The sequence below is a fragment of the Chrysochloris asiatica genome, unplaced genomic scaffold (assembly GCF_000296735.1).
Source record: "Chrysochloris asiatica unplaced genomic scaffold, ChrAsi1.0 scaffold00054, whole genome shotgun sequence".
Lineage (NCBI taxonomy): Eukaryota > Metazoa > Chordata > Mammalia > Afrosoricida > Chrysochloridae > Chrysochloris > Chrysochloris asiatica.
Window position 1 is genome coordinate 8,321,462 of NW_006408572.1, and position 17,587 is coordinate 8,339,048.

Genomic DNA, 17,587 nt, shown 5'->3' on the forward strand with positions numbered 1-17,587 from the left:
AACATAACATATGTGGGACAAGTTTCATCTACTTGGCCTCTTTAAAATTTATTCAATAAAAATCCCCTGCATCCTTGCCAAGATGGTTTACTTACTTTTTATTGAAAACACTCCCACACTCAAATCACTGCACCTCCCTCATCTCCATAGCCTGTTGCTATCTAATCCATTTATTCACCAGAACCAGGTGGGAGTGACTCTTTGTTTCTCTGTCATCGTTTGTGTTCATTTCTTGACTGGGCATGGAACTGGTCAGGGGGTGTTTGCTACGTGTATACAGGTGGGGCTGCACTTTGCGCCACTGCTGTGAAAACCCCCAGTACGGAGAAGATAACCAAGCAGATCACCTGCATCTGAGTGGGAGATGAGCCCAGGTGTGGCAAGTGGGAACCTGGAACCCCAACACTTACTTAGTCTGGGCGTGGCTTTCCCCGGGACTGTCAGATCCTATTAATTGCTGATTTTCTTCCCAGGTTCCTCCAAGTGTCCTAAGTCTCTGCAAGATGGGCAAGTACACGATCCGTGTGGCCACCGGGGACTCGATTTTGGCCGGCTCTTGCAACCCGGTGCAGCTGTGGCTGGTGGGAGAGCATGGGGAGGCAGACCTCGGGAAGCAGCTGAGGCCGGTGTGGGGCAAGGTCAGTGCAGGCCGCAGGGGGTTGGCCAGGTGACTTGAGACCCTGTGGAGAACACCCAACAGACCTGGATCGGGGTGGGGAGATGACTAGAAGGAGCCCGAGGACGCTAGACCACAGTGATGAGAATTACCTGGGAAGCAGGGCTCGGGAGTGAAGCCTGGTGAGGCTGGAGTGTCCGGTAGGAAAAGGAAAAGCTAGAGCGATGGGAGAGAGAGTGCCATTTTCCTGCTTGATGGGAAGGGTCAGAGATGAGATGCTTGCAGGATGGGGCGCTCAGCGGTTTCTAGGACGCAGTCTGGGAGTGGACTACTTGGCTCAGAGTCAGCTCTCTCCTGGTTTGTGGTCACTGACCCGCCGTCCTCTCCGAAGACCTCCAAACCCACCTTTTAAGTTCTCTGTACTGTTGACTAGGAGACGGAGTTTGAGATAGAAGTTCCCCTACACCTGGGTCGCCTCCTGCTGGTGAAGCTGCGTAAACACAGCGTACTGTTGAATGTCGACTGGTTCTGCAAGTGGATCCGCGTGCAGGGCCCTGGGACTCGAGGGGAAGCCCTCTTCCCCTGTTATGGCTGGATGCAGGACGACGGGATTCTCTGTCTACCCGAGGGCACTGGTGAGGCACCGGGATGGCGGGAGGAAGAACTGGATAGAGGGATTCTATGATGTAAGAGGGAAGGATGAGAAATGAGTTGAAAGAGATGGTGGAATGTGAAGCTGGGGAGGAAAGCCTGGAAGAGGGATGGCAAGGAAGGACTCCGCTCTTGTTCTTTTCCCACCCTAGCCCGGACAGCGAGTGATGACCCCCAGAAGCTGCTTAAGAGACACAGGGAACAGGAGCTGGAGGAAAGAAGGAAGGTTTACAGGTGAGTCTGGAAAGCCTCCATTAATCCACCAGACTCCAAGAACCTGCCACCCCACTTAATTCTGATTCTTTCTCCAGGTGGGGCTCCTGGAAAGATGGGTTAATCCTGCCTATAGCAGGGAGCAGCCTGGGAGACCTTCCCAGAAATGAGAGATTCCTCCAGGATAAAGATTTTGACTTCACTTTCAATCTGGCGAAAGTGTAAGTGCTGAGTTGAGCCAGGCATTTGTATCTCAGGGTGGGGAGGTGGGCTCCTTTTTTGATTTTCCTGCACTGCCATTCTTTCCACAGGTTGAAGGACTTGGCCATCAAGGGGTCTTTGGATTTCATAAAGACTGTAAAAAGATTGAGCGATTTCAACCAAGTATTCCCATGTGGAAAGACTGCCCTGTCTGGTTAGTTACACTTACTTCTGAAACTATATACATATTTAGATTGTATATAAAGAAGAGTCCTGGTGTGGTGCTGTAGGATAAAGCACTGTACACAAGGGTGGCAGTTCAAACCCACCAACTGCTCACTGGAAACCTATACAGGGTCACAATGAGTTAGAATTGACTCGATGGCACTTAACAGCAACCTATAAAGAGGGAGAGAGGGTAGATTAGACATTCCTGTGGGATGTGGAGCTCAGAACTCACTGTGTGTTCCTCAACTATGTCTCTAGAGAGGGTTCGAGTTTCCTGGAAGGATGATACCCTCTTTGGGTACCAGTTCCTCAATGGTGCTAACCCCATGCTCCTGAGGCGTTCCAAGAGGCTCCCTGCCCGACTGGTGTTGCCTCCAGGGATGGAAGACTTGAAGATCCAGCTGGAGAAAGAACTTCAGGTGCTGTCTCTCCTGTTCATCCCCCACCCCCTTTCTCTCTTTCCCACCTCTCCTTCATTTACACCCTCTCGGTCTATGGTCCCCTCCATTTGTGCTCTGGCTTTCTTAACCTTGGCACTACTGTGGTGGTTGGATTGAAGGATATTTACCAGCATCCCTTGCCGGTACCCCTTAGAAACCAATAGTATCCCTCGTTGTTGTTAGACGCTGACTCTTAGTGACACCTAATAAACACTGGACTACAAACTACAGAACAAAACCCTACCCGGTCCTGTGTCATCCTCACAATTGTGTTTGAGCTCATTGCTGCTGCCACAGTGTTAGTCCATCTCATTGGAAGTCTTCCTCCTTTTCATTGCCCCCTCTACTTTACTAAGCATGATATCCTTCTCCATGTCAAAAGAATGAGAGATGAAGTTTCTCCATCTTCACTTCTAAGGAGCATTCTGGCTATACTTCTTCCAAGGTAGATTTGTTTTCCAGGCATTCCATGGTACTTTCATTCTTCTTCTTCAACACAATAATTCAAATGAATTGGTTCTTCTATGGTTTTCCTTATTCATTGTCCAACTTTCACATGCATATGAACTGATTGGAAATACCAGAACTTGGGTGGGGTGCATGTTAATCCTCAAAGTAACATTTTGCTTTTTTTTTTAAATCAGAAAACATTGTTTCCCTTCCAGTACATGAGAAAAAGAAGGAAGCAATTCTCCCCCCACACTTTTTTCCTTCCTCTTTCGCTTCCTTTTCTTTTTAACTGTCTTCCCCACCACCCAAGTTAGCATGTGTCTACACAGTGAATAAGTGTTGTTGTTGGCAGTGCCATCAACTTGGTTCCAACTCATATCAAACCTGTATAGGATTTTGGAGGCCTTTAAAAATCTTTGTGGGAGCAGAAAGCCTCATGTTTCTCCCAAAAAAACAGCTAACAGACTCTAACTGCAGACTATGTGGTTTGCAGTCCAGTGTTCATCATACGGATACACTGTATTCTGGGTAATCATCATAGAAAGTTTATTATAGAATGAAAACCTTTTCTTGACTGTTTACAGTAGTGGTCTCATACAATAGCTGTCCTTTGGCCATCGCCTAATTTCACTCAGCATAATGTCCTCCAGGTTCCTCCATGTTATGCGGAGTTTTGCAGCTTCATAGTTATTTTTCATTGTTGTATAATATATCATTGTGTGTATGTACCAAAGTTTGTTCAACTATTCTTCTCGCTGATGGGCATTTAAGTTTGCTCCATCTTTTTGCTATTGTGAATAATGCTGCAGTGAACATGGGTGTGAAAGGATATATACAAAGTAGAGAGATTGCTGGATCATATGGTTATTTTTACTTCCAACCTTCTGAGAAAGTGCCATACCATTTTCCAGTCCTACCAGCAGTGTAGGAGGGTCCCATACTCTCCAGCATTTGTTGATTTCTGTTTGTTTGTTTACTTTACTATTAATGCTGGAGTAAGATGATATCTCATTGTTATTTTGATTTGAAGGTCAGCCATTCAAACTCACCATGAATCAGAACTGACTCGGCAGCACTTTAACAGCTCTAGTAACTGTGGGCTTTCTTCTTAACGTTTGTTCATTGCCTGAATGTCTCCGTTGGTGTGTCTGTTCATGTCCTTTGCCCATTTTAAAATTGGATTATGTGTCTTCTGATTGACAAGTTGAAGTGTTTTATAAATTTTAGACAATAGTCCCTTGTCTGATAATGGTGTCATTGCCATTTTTTCCCCGAGTCTGTGGGTTCTCTTATTACTCTTTTGGTGAAATCTTTGATGTGCATAAGTGTCGAATTTTAGGAGCTCCCAGTCATCTGTTTTGTTTTCTGCTATTTGTGTGTTCCAGTTGTTTGATAGTGTATTTATGCCATGAATCAGAGCACCTAAATTTATTGCTATTTTTCCATTGATGATCCTTATAATTTTAGGTTTTACACTTAGCTCTTTAATCCATGTTGAATTCGTTTTGGTATATGGTGTGAGCTATGGGTCTTGTTTTATTTTTCTGCAAAGGATTTCCAGTTTTTCCAGTGTCATTTGTTGAAGAGACTACCTCTTTGTCATTTAATGGTGGAAACCCTATACAGGGTCACTATGAGTTGAAATTGGCTTATTGATTCTCAACAACCCTAACAACATTCAAGGTCATATTTTGGCTATTATGAACTCCTGTTCATTTTCTTCAGCTTCAGCCTTAACTTGCATATAAGCAATTGATTGTCTGTTCCACAGTCAGCCCTTATTTTGACTGATGCTATTGAGCTTCGCCATCATCCTGCTCACAAATGTTGTCAGTTTGATTCCTGTGTATCCATCTGATGAGTTCCATGTGTATTGTTGTTGAAAGATAATATTTGCAATGAATAATTTGTTGGCCTTGCAAAATTCTATCATGCAGATACCACATTTTTTTGAGTCACCAAGGCCTTATTTTCCAACTAATGATCCTTCCTATTTGTTTTCAACTTTCACATTCTAATCACCAGTAATTATCAATGCATCTTGATTGCATGTTTGATCAATTTCAGTTTGAAGAAGTTGGTAGAATTCTTTAAATGCATCATCACAGACTTCAGTGGTTGGTGGGTAAATTTGAATAATTAACGTGTCTTCCTTGTATGTGTATGGATATTATCCTATCACAGACAGGATTGTACTTCAAAGTAGATCTTCAAATGCAATGCCGTTCCTCTTCAATATGTCGTTCCCAACATAGTAAACCATAGGATTGTCCATTTCAGCTCATCAATGCCTAGAACTCTATACAGTCCGTTTTATTTTTAACAACTTCCAATCTTCCTAGATTCATACTTTGAACATTCCATGTTTTGATTATTATTAGTGAAGATGTGTAGCTGTCTCTTCTCATTTTGATTTGTGCTTCATCAGCAAATGAAAGTCCAGAAAGCTTTGATTCATCCACATCATTAAGGACAACTGTACTTTGATGAAGCAGTTCATTCCAGTCATAATTTTAGTGCACTATACCTGACAGTGTGCTGCTGCTAGGGTTTTAGGCTAACTCTTCAGAAATGGTCTGCCTTTCCTTTTAGCTAGTCTAGAAGCTCAGCTGAAACCTATCTGCCACGGATGACCCTACTGGTATTTATAATATTAGTGGCATAGCTTCCAGCATCACAGCAACACACAAGCTACCACACAACAAACTGACAAGATGAATGGTGTCTCCAGACATTGCCAAACCTCCTGTCCCCCGCCCCCCTTGTTTTAGAGAATGAGGAAATCACCTGTGGCTGATGGCCTCGTCTTCTTTTTCATCTTCTATTTCTTCACTCATCTTGTTCTTCACCAGATGGCTCTCCAGCTTAGGGAAGAGTTCATGCTTCTGGAAGGAAATAGCAAGAGAGACTGATCAATTTCCCAGAGAGAACTGGAGCTTTTATTAAAGAAATATTTTGCACTACATGGCACTTGTAGGCTAAGCACTCGATTGCAAGGTCGGTTTGAACTGCAAGATCAGCAGTTCAAACTCATTGGAAATCCTTTACAGGGTCGCTATGAGTTGAAACCAACTTGATGGTACTTTAACAATGAACATTTGACTGAAACCTCTAGAGGAAGGGTTAAAGGTGGTAATCTTTGGTTTGGGAGTTACATGGTAGAAAATTGGAAAGGTCACCTCAGCATGTTCCAAGTGTAATGGAAGACACAGGTGTGGATTCCCTACCTTCAGAGCTGCCCTGGGGAAATGGTTTAGATGTTTAGATGTAAAGTAATAGACTCAGATGGGTATAGGGAAGAACTACCCTGGCAAATGGAGTCCTGGTGTGGTGCTGTGGGTTAAGGCACTGGACTGCAAAGTCAGTTTGAACTGCAAGGTCGGTGGTTCAAGCTCACCAGCTGCTCCTCAGAAACCCTGTACAGGGTCACTATGGGTCAGAACCGATTCGATGACACTTAACAACAGCAGACCCTGGCAAATAAGAGAAGGGTCAAGATATGGAACTGACCCAATCCTTTTATCTCCCATGCTACTCGTCTAGGCTGGATCTCTGTTTGAAGCTGATTTCTCCCTGCTGGATGGGGTCAAGCCCAACACCATCATTTGCAAGCAGCAGTATGTTGCTGCCCCTCTGGTTATGCTGAAGCTTGAGCCTGACGGACAACTCTTACCCATAGTCATCCAGGTGGGAGACCCAGGCATGCTGCCCCCGATTATTATCTCCTGTAGCACTGAGACCCGCAGGTCCTCACTCCCCAGTCTCCCTTCTGCTCTAGCTCCAGCCACCTCATTATGGATGTCCCCATCCTCTGCTGTTCCTGCCCTCAGACCCTCCCATGACGTGGCTCCTGGCCAAGATTTGGGTCCGGAGCTCTGATTTCCAGCTACACCAATTGCAGTCACACCTGCTGAGGGGACATATGATGGCCGAGGTTATTTCTGTGGCCACCATGAGAAGCCTGCCCAGCCTGCATCCTGTCTATAAGGTACTTCAGCATTTCTGTCATTCTTCATTTGGTTACCCTGCAGATCTTACACTCAGGATTCTCCCCAGAGTTTAGCCTTGTGGAATAGTAGATTAACAGCAGTCACCGTTTAAATGTTGACAGACACTGTGCTATGCAAACTTTCAGGGCACATACATACCTGTTAAGAGTTGGGGCAAGTGTGAGATTAGGCTATACAAAGGGATTGAATATTGAACTGAGGAGTTTTCCAGGTAGATAGTGTGAGATGTGGACAGAGCTCTAGTCAGAGAGCTCTGTAAATGAGAGGAAAGAAAAGAGCCTGAAGAACGGCAGATACTGGGTATTATTTAAATGGAGGAAGCATATGATGTAGGTGGAGAGAGGAATCAAGTGTTCTGTTTGGAATAGGTGAGGTTTCCAATGCCTATAGATATCCATTTGAAAATGCCAGGAGGGCGGTTGGCTATATAATCCTTAAGATCCTGGAAGAAGTCCGAGCTGAAGACGTAGATTTGAGTTTTATTATTGTTGTTGTTGCTGTTAAGTGCCATCAAGTCAGTTTCAACCCAGAGTGACCCTGTATAGGGTTTCTGAGGAGTGGTTGGTGGGTTTAAACCACTGACCTTGTGTTTAGCAGTACAGTGCTTATCCCATAGCACCACACATATTTAAAAGCCATTTTATTAGATCACATTCTCTCTAGTTGATAGTGGGAGTCCTGATGTGGCACTGTGGGTTAATGTGCTGAACTGCAATGTTGGCGGTTCAAGCTCACCACCTGCTACTCAGAAACCCTATACAGGGTCACTATGGGTTGGAACTGACTCGACGGCACCTAAGAACAACATAACAAAGGGGTTATAGTTACAGCAGAGAAGCTGACTCAGAACATAACTCCAGGATATCTCAGCCTTTATTAGCTGAGAGGGTAGATGGAAGTGAGAAGAGAAAAGAAGTGAGGGAACGGGTATCCACTGAAGTTGATGGTTTCCTGGTAGCCAGGAGAAGAAAATGTTTCAAGCGGGATAATGATGTTTTCTCTCACATGCTGCTGAGAGGTCAAGAAAATTATTAACAGAGAAACAACAATTGGATTTGTCAACAGGGAGGGCATGGTAGCAGATAGGTGTGGCCAGAGCAGACTATGTGAGATGAAGAACCACAGATGGGATGGATGCACTAAGATATGCTATCAAGAGAGCATCTTCCTAAGTAGGGCATCTGATAGTATGTTTATAGAAACTGCTACTGCACAGTGAAGTCCTGGGGAACGTAAAGGGAAATGGGTTCAGGGTGTTAGGGACAGGGTCAGGGTTATAGGATTCAAGTTTAGAGTGCTAAGGGTAGAGTTATGGGAGTAGGGGTGAGGGACACCGTGCTAGGTTCATCTTTAGGGCTTTTAGTAAGGTAGAGATTTAGGGGTTGGTTATATGGTATTAGGGTTTAGTGTTAAGTCTAAACCTTACTAAAAACTCTAAATCTTTAAAAAAAAAAAAAAGGGGGGGGGCAGGGGTTGAGCTCCTGAATAGTAAATGGAAGAATTTCCCTTTAAAGGTAGGAGAGATACTTTATCCATAGTTATAAGAGAGAAAGCAAAAGGTATGGTTTCATATATAGTAAGCCTACTAGTTTATGTGGTGTGAGACAAATACTTCCTAAAATTAAAAAAAAATAACACCATACAAATATACGAATTTCTATAACCTTTGAATTCTCAACCCCAAAATCATACCCCAACCCAACCTGAGATGTCACTCCTTTTCATGAAGACCAAGTCTCTACTTCTTTCTCACACTTCTTTCTCCCACAACCAGCTCCTGATTCCCCATTTTCGTTATACCATGGAAATCAACATCCTGGCCCGGAGAAATCTTGTCTCTGAATGGGGAATTTTTGATCTGGTATGGAAAGGGATTGTCAAAGAGGGAGGAAGGCTTAATGTTGGAAGAATTGTTTCTCTACCCACTCCTCACCCCTCTCTCTGCTCCCTCTCTGCAGACTTCTCTCCTTCATGGTCTGCCTCAAACATGAATAGCCTCTTGGCTAAAAGGACCAGCATTAGTAGGACCTTTAATCTCATATTTCACCCCCACCTGACATGGCTAAACCTAGTATATATGCTGTGGGGTTGTCCTCAGGTGGTGAGCACTGGCCGTGGAGGACATGTGGACGTACTGCAGAGAGCCACCGCTTGTTTGACCTATCGCTCCTTCTGCCCTCCGGATGACCTGGCTGACCGTGGGCTCCTGGATGTGAAGTCATCTCTCTATGGCCAAGATGCCCTCAGACTATGGACAATCATCAACAGGTGACAAAGAGGAGGAAAGCCCAGAGGACATTTTAGAGAAACAAGAGGGAGTGTAGGTTCAGAAAGTCCTACACTGATTTCCTGAGAGCCATCATCTTTTTCAAAGGTATGTGAAGAGCATGATGGCTCTTTTCTATAAGGGTGATGAAGCTGTAAAGGATGATCCAGAGCTGCAAGCCTGGTGCCGAGAGATCACTGAGACTGGATTGCAGGGGGCCCAGGATCGAGGGTAAGACACAGATCCCTCCCCACTGACCTGGTGTCAATTCACTCCCACCTGTCAAGAATCGGCATCTTCTTGCCACCAGTTCTTAAGGATCTGGTATCTTTCAGAGTTACTCCTGACTTCCCCAGTCCCCTTTCTTTCTTACCCTCAAATACGGTGTTCTCTACTCTCACTCACGAACAGCTTCCTTTACAATTCAGGTTGACAACTTTTCCTAGGTATTTTCCGTCATCCTTTGCTCCCTTCGCTCCATATTCTAAGGTTCATCCCAGGTCCATAAACAGAGTACACATTTGCCAAGTCAACATTTTTCATGTATACAATGCAGTGAGATAGATTATAGCAAACATGTTTGGCAACCATCACCAATAACATTTGCCAATTCTTCTTTGCTTCCTAAACAGCATTTACAGCCATTGCTCTTCCCTTTCCCTCTGCTCCTGGTAATAATCTCTATTCAATCCAATCTATTTGCGCTTTTGTGATTGCCAAGTCTACCAACATTTGCGTATTCACCTACTATGTGTGAGCTATAGAATCTAGAAATCAAATACTTTTCTGCATCTCTAATGATTTGCCCACCCTAAGCTCATACTGCCAAATATCTGTCTGATGTCCTGGTCTCAAAGCTTCTAATTCCATTTCATCTAGGTTCCCCATCTCTTTAGAGTCCTGGGACCAGCTCTGCCATTTTGTTACCATGTGCATCTTCACCTGCACTGCTCAGCATGCTTCTGCCCACCTGGGCCAGGTACCCTATCATGATCATCCCCCCAGGGGTCCTGGGTTGCACTGGATGGGGGAATCAAATGCCTACATCTTCAATCTGGGTTTCTGAGTGTCTCTTCAACCTGCAGCTGGACTGGTACTCATGGATCCCTAATGGCCCATGCACCATGCGGAAACCCCCACCCATGTCCAAGAATGTGACAGAGAGAGATATAGTGGACTCACTGCCTACTCTGCAGCAAGCCCGAGTGCAGAAGACTTTCACAAAGTTCCTTGGAAGACAGCAGCCTGTTATGGTTAGATGGATATATGGGTACTGGGGAAGCATTCAACTTAAATGAGGGGCAGTAGTCTTAGCTGAGGGCCCAGGGAGCTTAGCCATTTTATTTTTCTCCTCTCAGGTGGCCTTAGGGCAGCACAAGGAGGAATATTTCTCAGGCCCTGAGCCCCAAGCTGTGCTGAAGCAATTCCAAGTGGAGTTGGCTGCTATGGACAAGGAGATTGAGATCCGGAATAAGAGGCTGGACCTGCCCTATGAGTACCTTAGACCCAGCATGGTAGAGAACAGCGTGACCATCTGAAAGGTCTTGATTGCCTCAGCCCTCACAGTCTGCTGTTCCTAGCTATCTTTAGAGGACTCCATGGGCCACATCTCTATGGAGTCAGTAATGAGTGGGCTTCCAATGAGTGCTAGAACCTGGCACCTTGTGTGAACCAGCCCAATACTTTCTCCCACTTCCGGCTCTTTCACCAAGAATCTGATTTAAGCCTGATTGAATAATAAAGTTGACTCTGCATGGTGGGCTCTTTCAGTCACATTTCAAGAGAAAAAAAAGAGACTGAAATCTCTTTCCAAAATCAATGCTTCCTTTGAGTCCCTCTCTCTGTTAAATTACAGAAATTCTGGCTAACTGAACCCAGGGGGCTGAGGAACCGGGCTCTTTACTTTGTATTTTAAAAAACCCACAAACTATTGAACTGTGATTTGCAACCATTCTTCCCCATTCTGAGCTGGGTTCCCCATTTGCATTCGTCCTGTCTCTTGCTGTTTTCTGAACTTTGGGTCTGATTGATTGCTCTGCAGTGTGTGCTGCTCATGGATGGAGCTGATCACTTCATAAGCCTGTCTGTTGTTTGGCTGAAAGGTGATTCCTAGTGATGTTTGAAGGGTGTCTAGTTGTCATAGTCTTAGATGGCCACTCATGAGCTCTTCAAGCTCCAGTAGCTACTCACCAAAGTAGGATGTGAAGTATAGTATTTGTAGACTCTTGTGCCAAATGACCTTCTTTGTGTCTCCCAAAACTATGGTCCTAAGCGCCAGAGCTCAGTGATTCAATCCCTCAAAGTATTTGGTTATGACCAAGACATTCTCATATCTTTGCCCCCTATATACAATAGTATACAAATTGGCTGCAATTTTTGTGTGGAAAATTTCTGGGATAAGATGGTAGACTAGGCAGATGCACTGAGCAGATCCTCTGCAAAGACATGGGAGACCAAGTGAAATAGGTACGGATGGTGATCCTGAAACACTGTGCTTCAGAGGAGCCGTGAGGCCATCTTGTGTTTTGTGAGTGGCTGTCAATACAGAGGCCTGCAGGCACAGGATGTGATTAGAGGCTGGTGGCCAATGGGGTGGAGTTTTTCTTTGTTCTTGTGCTCTCCTTGTAGGGAAGGGGGTGGCCAGTCCCCTCCCTCACCAACCCAGTGTTCAGTAGCAGCCCTTCCTGCACAACCTCTGTCCTACCTGGGGTCAGGCTCTGGGCATACCACCCTGGCTTCTGGAAGCATGTGAACCTACCCTGAACTATGTATGCTACACAGTGAACTGCATTCATACTTCCTGTCTCTATCACACACAGATGTTGAATGTTTGAGAACACATCAGCATACAAGCATCAATTAAATATAATTATGATAGCACAATTTCTAGAATACAAAAGACAATTTCAGCTTACATGAAGAAACAAGACCCCAACAACTGACCAAAATAAAGAGTCAGAAAATATAATACCAGATGTGGTACTGGAACTACTTGATAAAGAATTTTTTTAATTGTATTTAAATATTTTCAATGAATTGAGAAAATTACCCACAATACTGCAGATGAAATCAAGGAAAATGCAGACAAAAATTAGAAGAATTCTGGAAATTAGAAAGCCAGAAGATTAATACTAAGATTTCAGAAATAGATAATACATTGAAAGGGCAAAGAAGTAGAATTGAATCCAGGGAAGGCCAAATTGAAGACAAATCTCTCCATATCCATGTATTAGAGGAGGGGTGGGGGTCCATGGACCATATTAAGGTCCATGAAATCATTTTGTCTGACCCTGCCACAGCAACTGCAGTTCCAGCCATCACGTTTGTTGTTAAGTGCCATTGAGTTGGTTCCAACCCATAGTGACTCTGTATAGGAGTGGCTAGTGAGCTTGAACTGCTGACCTTGTGATTCAAACTGACTTTACAGTCCAGTGCATTAACCCACAGCAGCCATAACATTAGCAGTGACTTAAATGTTTGACCAAATTATAGCAGGTTAATTTTTAAATTGATAATTTTGTAGTACTGGTGTGGCACTGTAGGCTAATGCATTGGACCGCAAGGTTGGTTTGGACTGCAAGATCAGCGGTTCAACCTCACCAGATGCTCTTCAGAAATCCTATACAGGATCACTGTGAGTTGAAACTGACTCAACAACTCTTAACAAGAAATTTGGTATGGTCAACAAATGATGTTATAAATTTGGGCAGAAAAAATGATCCCCAGCCCGGTACTAGAGGAATGGTGGCATCCTGGTATGGCACTGTAGGATAAGAACTGGACTGCTAACCATAAGATTTGCAGTTCAAACCCACTAGTCCCTCCTCAGAAACCCTATACAGGTTGCTGTGAGTCAGAACTGACTTGATGTTATTTAATAACACGAGGAACAATTTTTAAAAAATTAAACGCAAAGAAAGATGTCTAAGATTTATGTGGCTACTACCAAGAGGAATCACAAGGTGATTAGAATTACAGAACAGAAAAAGACAAAAAACCCCACAACAAAATAGAGAAAATCATCCGAAAGTTGTTGGAAGAAAACATCCCGAGCATCATGAAATTATCAGTAGACATTCCAGAAATTAAACAAATTCCACATAAAATAGACACCCCCCCTCAAAAGAAAGTCACCAAGATGAACGTATTATAATCAAACTTTTCACAACCAAAGCCAAGGAAAGATGTCTGAGAGCAGTTTGGGAAAAACAAAAAGTTACTTATAAAGGAGAACTAAACTCTGATTTCTGAGCAGAACCCATGCAAGTAAGAAGACAATGGAATAGCAATATAAATCTCTAGAAGAAGAAATGAATCCAAACAGGAATCACACACCCAGCAACAATGTCCATCAAATATGATGGTGAAATTAGGATAAACAGAAAATAAAAGTATTAGTAAAAACCAGACCAATCTTACAAAGAATACTTAGAAGAGTTTTTTGGTCAGAGAACCAACAACAGCAAATACCAACCTGAGATTAAAATATATGACACTATCACTTAGAACTGAACCCAGATGGTGGTGGTGGTAAGTGCTGTTTGTTGCATTGGTTCCAACTCAGCTAGCCTATGAGGAATGGCTGGTAGGTTTGACTGCTGACCTTGTAATTATCAGTCCAGTGCTTATCCTACAGTACCACATCAGAACTACCCAGATACAGAAGTATTCAAAGTAAAACAAACCTACAAGACTGAAAATAGGGAAACAGAGACACCAGTTGTAACAACAAAACCTATAAACTGAAAAGAGGGAATAATGTAGAATTTCCACATGAAGAGGAAATCATGTCGATTTCAAGAAAAAATTAGATAAAAAGAAACTTAATTGTAACCCTAAAATTAGAGCCAGCCTTACTCCTGTTGTTGTTGTTAAGTGCCATCGAGTCGGGTCCGACCCATAGCGACCCTGTACAGGGTTTCCGAGGGTGTAAATCTTTACGGGAGTAGAAAGCCTCATCTTTCTCCCGCGGAGCAGCTGGTAGTTTCGAACTGCTGACCTTAAGGTTCGCAGCCCGATTCGTAACCACTACGCTAGCCCTAGTCAAACACTTACCCTTAACACTGACCCTAGTCCTAACCATAACCCTAACACTAAATGAAGTCCTAGGTTTAGATAAGATTTAGTCATAGTCTTAATCCTAACTCCTTGACCCCACCCCAAAAACTTTGCAGAAAAAATGAATTAAAAGATAATAGTTTTCCATGAACTTTTTGAAGGTCTCCTGTCTACATGGATATATATATGTGTGTAGCACATACAGATATTACTGTAGAAATAGCCTTTCAAACCTATATGTGTTCCTGGGTGTAGTCTTGTATGCCATCCCATATTCCACAGTGGTTGTACGATTTTACAGTCCCACCATCAGTGTATGAGAGTTCCAATCTCTCCACTTCTTAATCAGCACTTGTTGCTTTCCCTTCTTTTCTATCCTTGCTCTTAGGACTGGAGTTACATGATAGCACGTTGCTGTTTCTATGTGTACATCTCTAATGGAGTCCTAAGGCGCTCTAGTAGCATAGTGGTTATGAAATCGGGCTGCTAACCTCAGAGTCAGCAGTTCGAAACTACCAGCTGTTCAACAGGAGAGAGATAAGGCTTTCTGTTCCCATAAAGATTTGCAACCTCGGAAACCCCGTACAGGGTCGCTATGGGTCAGAACCAGCTCGACAGCACTTAACAACAACAATGGAGTCCTGGTATGGCGCTGTGGGTTAATGCACCAGACTGCAAAGCCGTTTGAATTACAAGGTCAGCGGTTCAAGTACACCAGCTGCTCCTCGGAAACCCTATGCAGGGTCGCTATGTGTCAGAACTGACTCGATAGCGCTTCACAATAAAGGTGCTGGTGTGAGGTCTCTAATGGACCTCTCTAATGGCACTGGTGTAAGGAGCTCTGGTAGCGTAGTGGTTACGAATCGGGCTGTGAACCTCGGTCAGCAGTTCGAAACTACCAGCTGTTCCGCGGGAGAAAGATGAGGCTTTCTGCTCCTGTAAAGATTTACAGCCTCGGAAACCATGTACAGGGGTCGCTATGAGTCGGAACCGACTCCACGGCACATAACAACAATGGCACTGGTGTGGTGTCTCTAATGGAGTCCTGGTGTGGCGGTGGGTTAATGCGCCAGACTGCAAAGCTGTTTGAACTGTAAGGTTGGCGGTTCAAGCTCACCAGCTGCTCTTTGGAAACCCTTTATAGGGTCGCTATGGGTCGGAATTGACTCGACAGCACTTAACAACAAATGGCACTGCGGGTTAATGCACTTGACTGCAACATTGATTTGATCGGCAAGATCAGCAGTTCAAGCTCACCAGTCACTTGTCAGAAACCCTATACAGGGTCACTATGGGTTGGAACTGACTCGGCACACATTAACAACAACAACAACAACTTTGGACATATTGTCAGGAGGGACCAGTCACTGGATTAGGATATCATGTTTGGTAAGGTGGAGGGTCAGAGAAAAAGAGGAAGACCCCCAACGAGATGGATTGGCCAAGTGACAGCATCAATGGACTCAAGCATGACAAAAGTAGTGAGGTTGGCCCAGGACGGGGCAGTGTTTCCTTCTGCTGTGCATAGGGTTGCACCTAACAACAACAACAACAATGGCTAATGATCAAGAGTATACTTCATGTATTTGCTGCTTGCCTGAAGATGTGTCTATGGTTCCCCCCTTTTTTATTGAGTGGAAGTTGGGTGAAAGTTTACTGAGCAAATTAATTTTCTATTGAACAATTCTTACACATTTTGTTTTGTGATGTTGTTTGCAATCCCCTCACTGTAACAACATGTATCCCCCTTCCTCTCTGGGTTCCCTATTTCCATTCATACCTTTCTTGTGCCTCTTACTGTCTTCTGAGCTTTGCTTTTGGGCAAATCCTGCCCTTTGTTCTTATATGGTTGATTGCACTTAGGAGAACATTTCTCCCTGGTGTTATGATTTACTTTATAGACACTTTACCCATTTAAAAATTGTATTGTTTGTCTTTTTGTTGTTGAGGTGCTGAAGTGTTCTATACATTTTTGAGATTAGTCCCTTGTGGAACATCTTGTTGCCAAAATTATTTTCCCAGTGTGTAGGTTCTCTTTATATTCTTTTAGAGAAGTCTTTTTGATGAGAACAAGTGTTTAACTTTTAGTAGTTTCCATTTATCTAGTTCATTTTCAGTTTCTTGTACATTTCAAGTTATATGTGATATAAGATAGTGTCATATCTTAGGCCTCCTACAGTTGTCTCTTCCACAATTCATCTGTCAGCTTGTCATACTGTGGTGGCTTGAGTGTTGCTATGAGACTGGATTCTATGTCAGTAATATTTCCACCATTAGCAGGGTCACCCACACCAACAGAACATTGTCTGATGAACCCCTCATACTAGAAGTCACTCAGATTTGACTGGGGAAGAACTGATTCCTCAAAGTAGAGTCAACCTTAATCACATGAGTGGAGCAAAGCTTTTGGGACCTTCATTTGTTGTTGGAACACAGCTTAAAACATAAAGGAACCACTGCAAGCACCCATTAATCATGGAATGTGGAAAGCATTTAGTATGAATCTAGGAAAAGTAGAAGTCATCAAAAATGAAACAGAATACCTAAGGATCATTATCTAGTCATTAGTGAACTGAAATGGATTGCTGTTGGCCATTTTGAATCAGGTTAAGTTTACTATTCCGGAAGTGAAAAATTGAAGAGGAATGTCATCTCATTCATCATCAAAAAGAACATTCCAAGCTCTATCTTGAAATACAATGCTATGTGTAATAGGATAATACCCATATGCCTACAAGGAAGACCTGGTGTGGCACTGTGGTTGTAACAACAAGAAGGAAGACCATTTAATATGACTAGTATTTAAATTTACCTACCCATGATTAATACCATGATGAAGAAATTGAAGAATTCTACCAACATCTTCAGTCTGAAATGGATCAAATTTGCAATCAAGATTTGAATGTGAATGTTGGAAACAGAGAGGAAGGACAGGTAGTTGAAAAATCTGATCTTGGTGATATAAATGAGTCGGAGATCACATGATAGAATTTTGCAAGACCAATGACTTATTCAATGCAAATACCTGTTTTTAAAGCATAACTGGTGACTATACATGTGGAATTTGACAGATGGAATGCACAAGAATTAAATAGACTATTTCTGTGGAAAGACATGATGGAGACAACCAAAACAAGAATAGGAACCTACTGTGGGATCAATTGTTCATAGGCAAGGTCAGGGTGAAGTCGAAGAAAATTAAAACAAGTCTGTGAGAACCAAAATAAGGCCTTGAGTATATATCCCACCTGAATTTAGAGAATATCTCAAGAACATATTTGACATGTTGAACATTGCTGACCAAGGACTAGAGAAGGTGTGGGATAACATCAAGAACATTATACATGAAGAAAGCAGATCGATCATTTAAAAGGCAGTGAAGAAAGAAATGATTAAAATGGATATTAGACCCAGCCAGGAGTTCAAGTCCCTGTGGGCCCAAGCATTGCAGACC

General features: G+C 43.3%; 1 protein-coding gene across 1 annotated transcript; it reads left to right on the top strand.

Annotated features, from left to right (window-relative positions):
* Nucleotides 1-500: 500 nt before the first annotated feature.
* LOC102815450 (arachidonate 12-lipoxygenase, epidermal-type-like) lies at nt 501-10,613 on the top strand. Its single transcript, XM_006863331.1, has 14 exons — nt 501-638; nt 1,050-1,251; nt 1,420-1,501; nt 1,579-1,701; nt 1,792-1,895; nt 2,168-2,328; nt 6,343-6,486; nt 6,578-6,787; nt 8,584-8,670; nt 8,908-9,077; nt 9,184-9,306; nt 9,955-10,054; nt 10,161-10,328; nt 10,434-10,613. The coding sequence occupies exons 1-14, from the start codon at nt 504-506 to the stop codon at nt 10,611-10,613; spliced, it is 1,989 nt and encodes a 662-aa protein (XP_006863393.1). The 5' UTR covers nt 501-503.
* Nucleotides 10,614-17,587: the final 6,974 nt, after the last annotated feature.

Excerpts from the sequence above, each read along its gene's own strand:
- LOC102815450 (XM_006863331.1), top strand. The coding sequence starts at position 504 with ATGGGCAAGTACACGATCCGTGTGGCCACCGGGGACTCGATTTTGGCC. Across the intron at positions 639-1,049 it reads TGAGGCCGGTGTGGGGCAAG|GAGACGGAGTTTGAGATAGA; the intron begins GTCAGTGCAGGC and ends ACTGTTGACTAG. Across the intron at positions 1,702-1,791 it reads ACTTTCAATCTGGCGAAAGT|GTTGAAGGACTTGGCCATCA; the intron begins GTAAGTGCTGAG and ends TTCTTTCCACAG.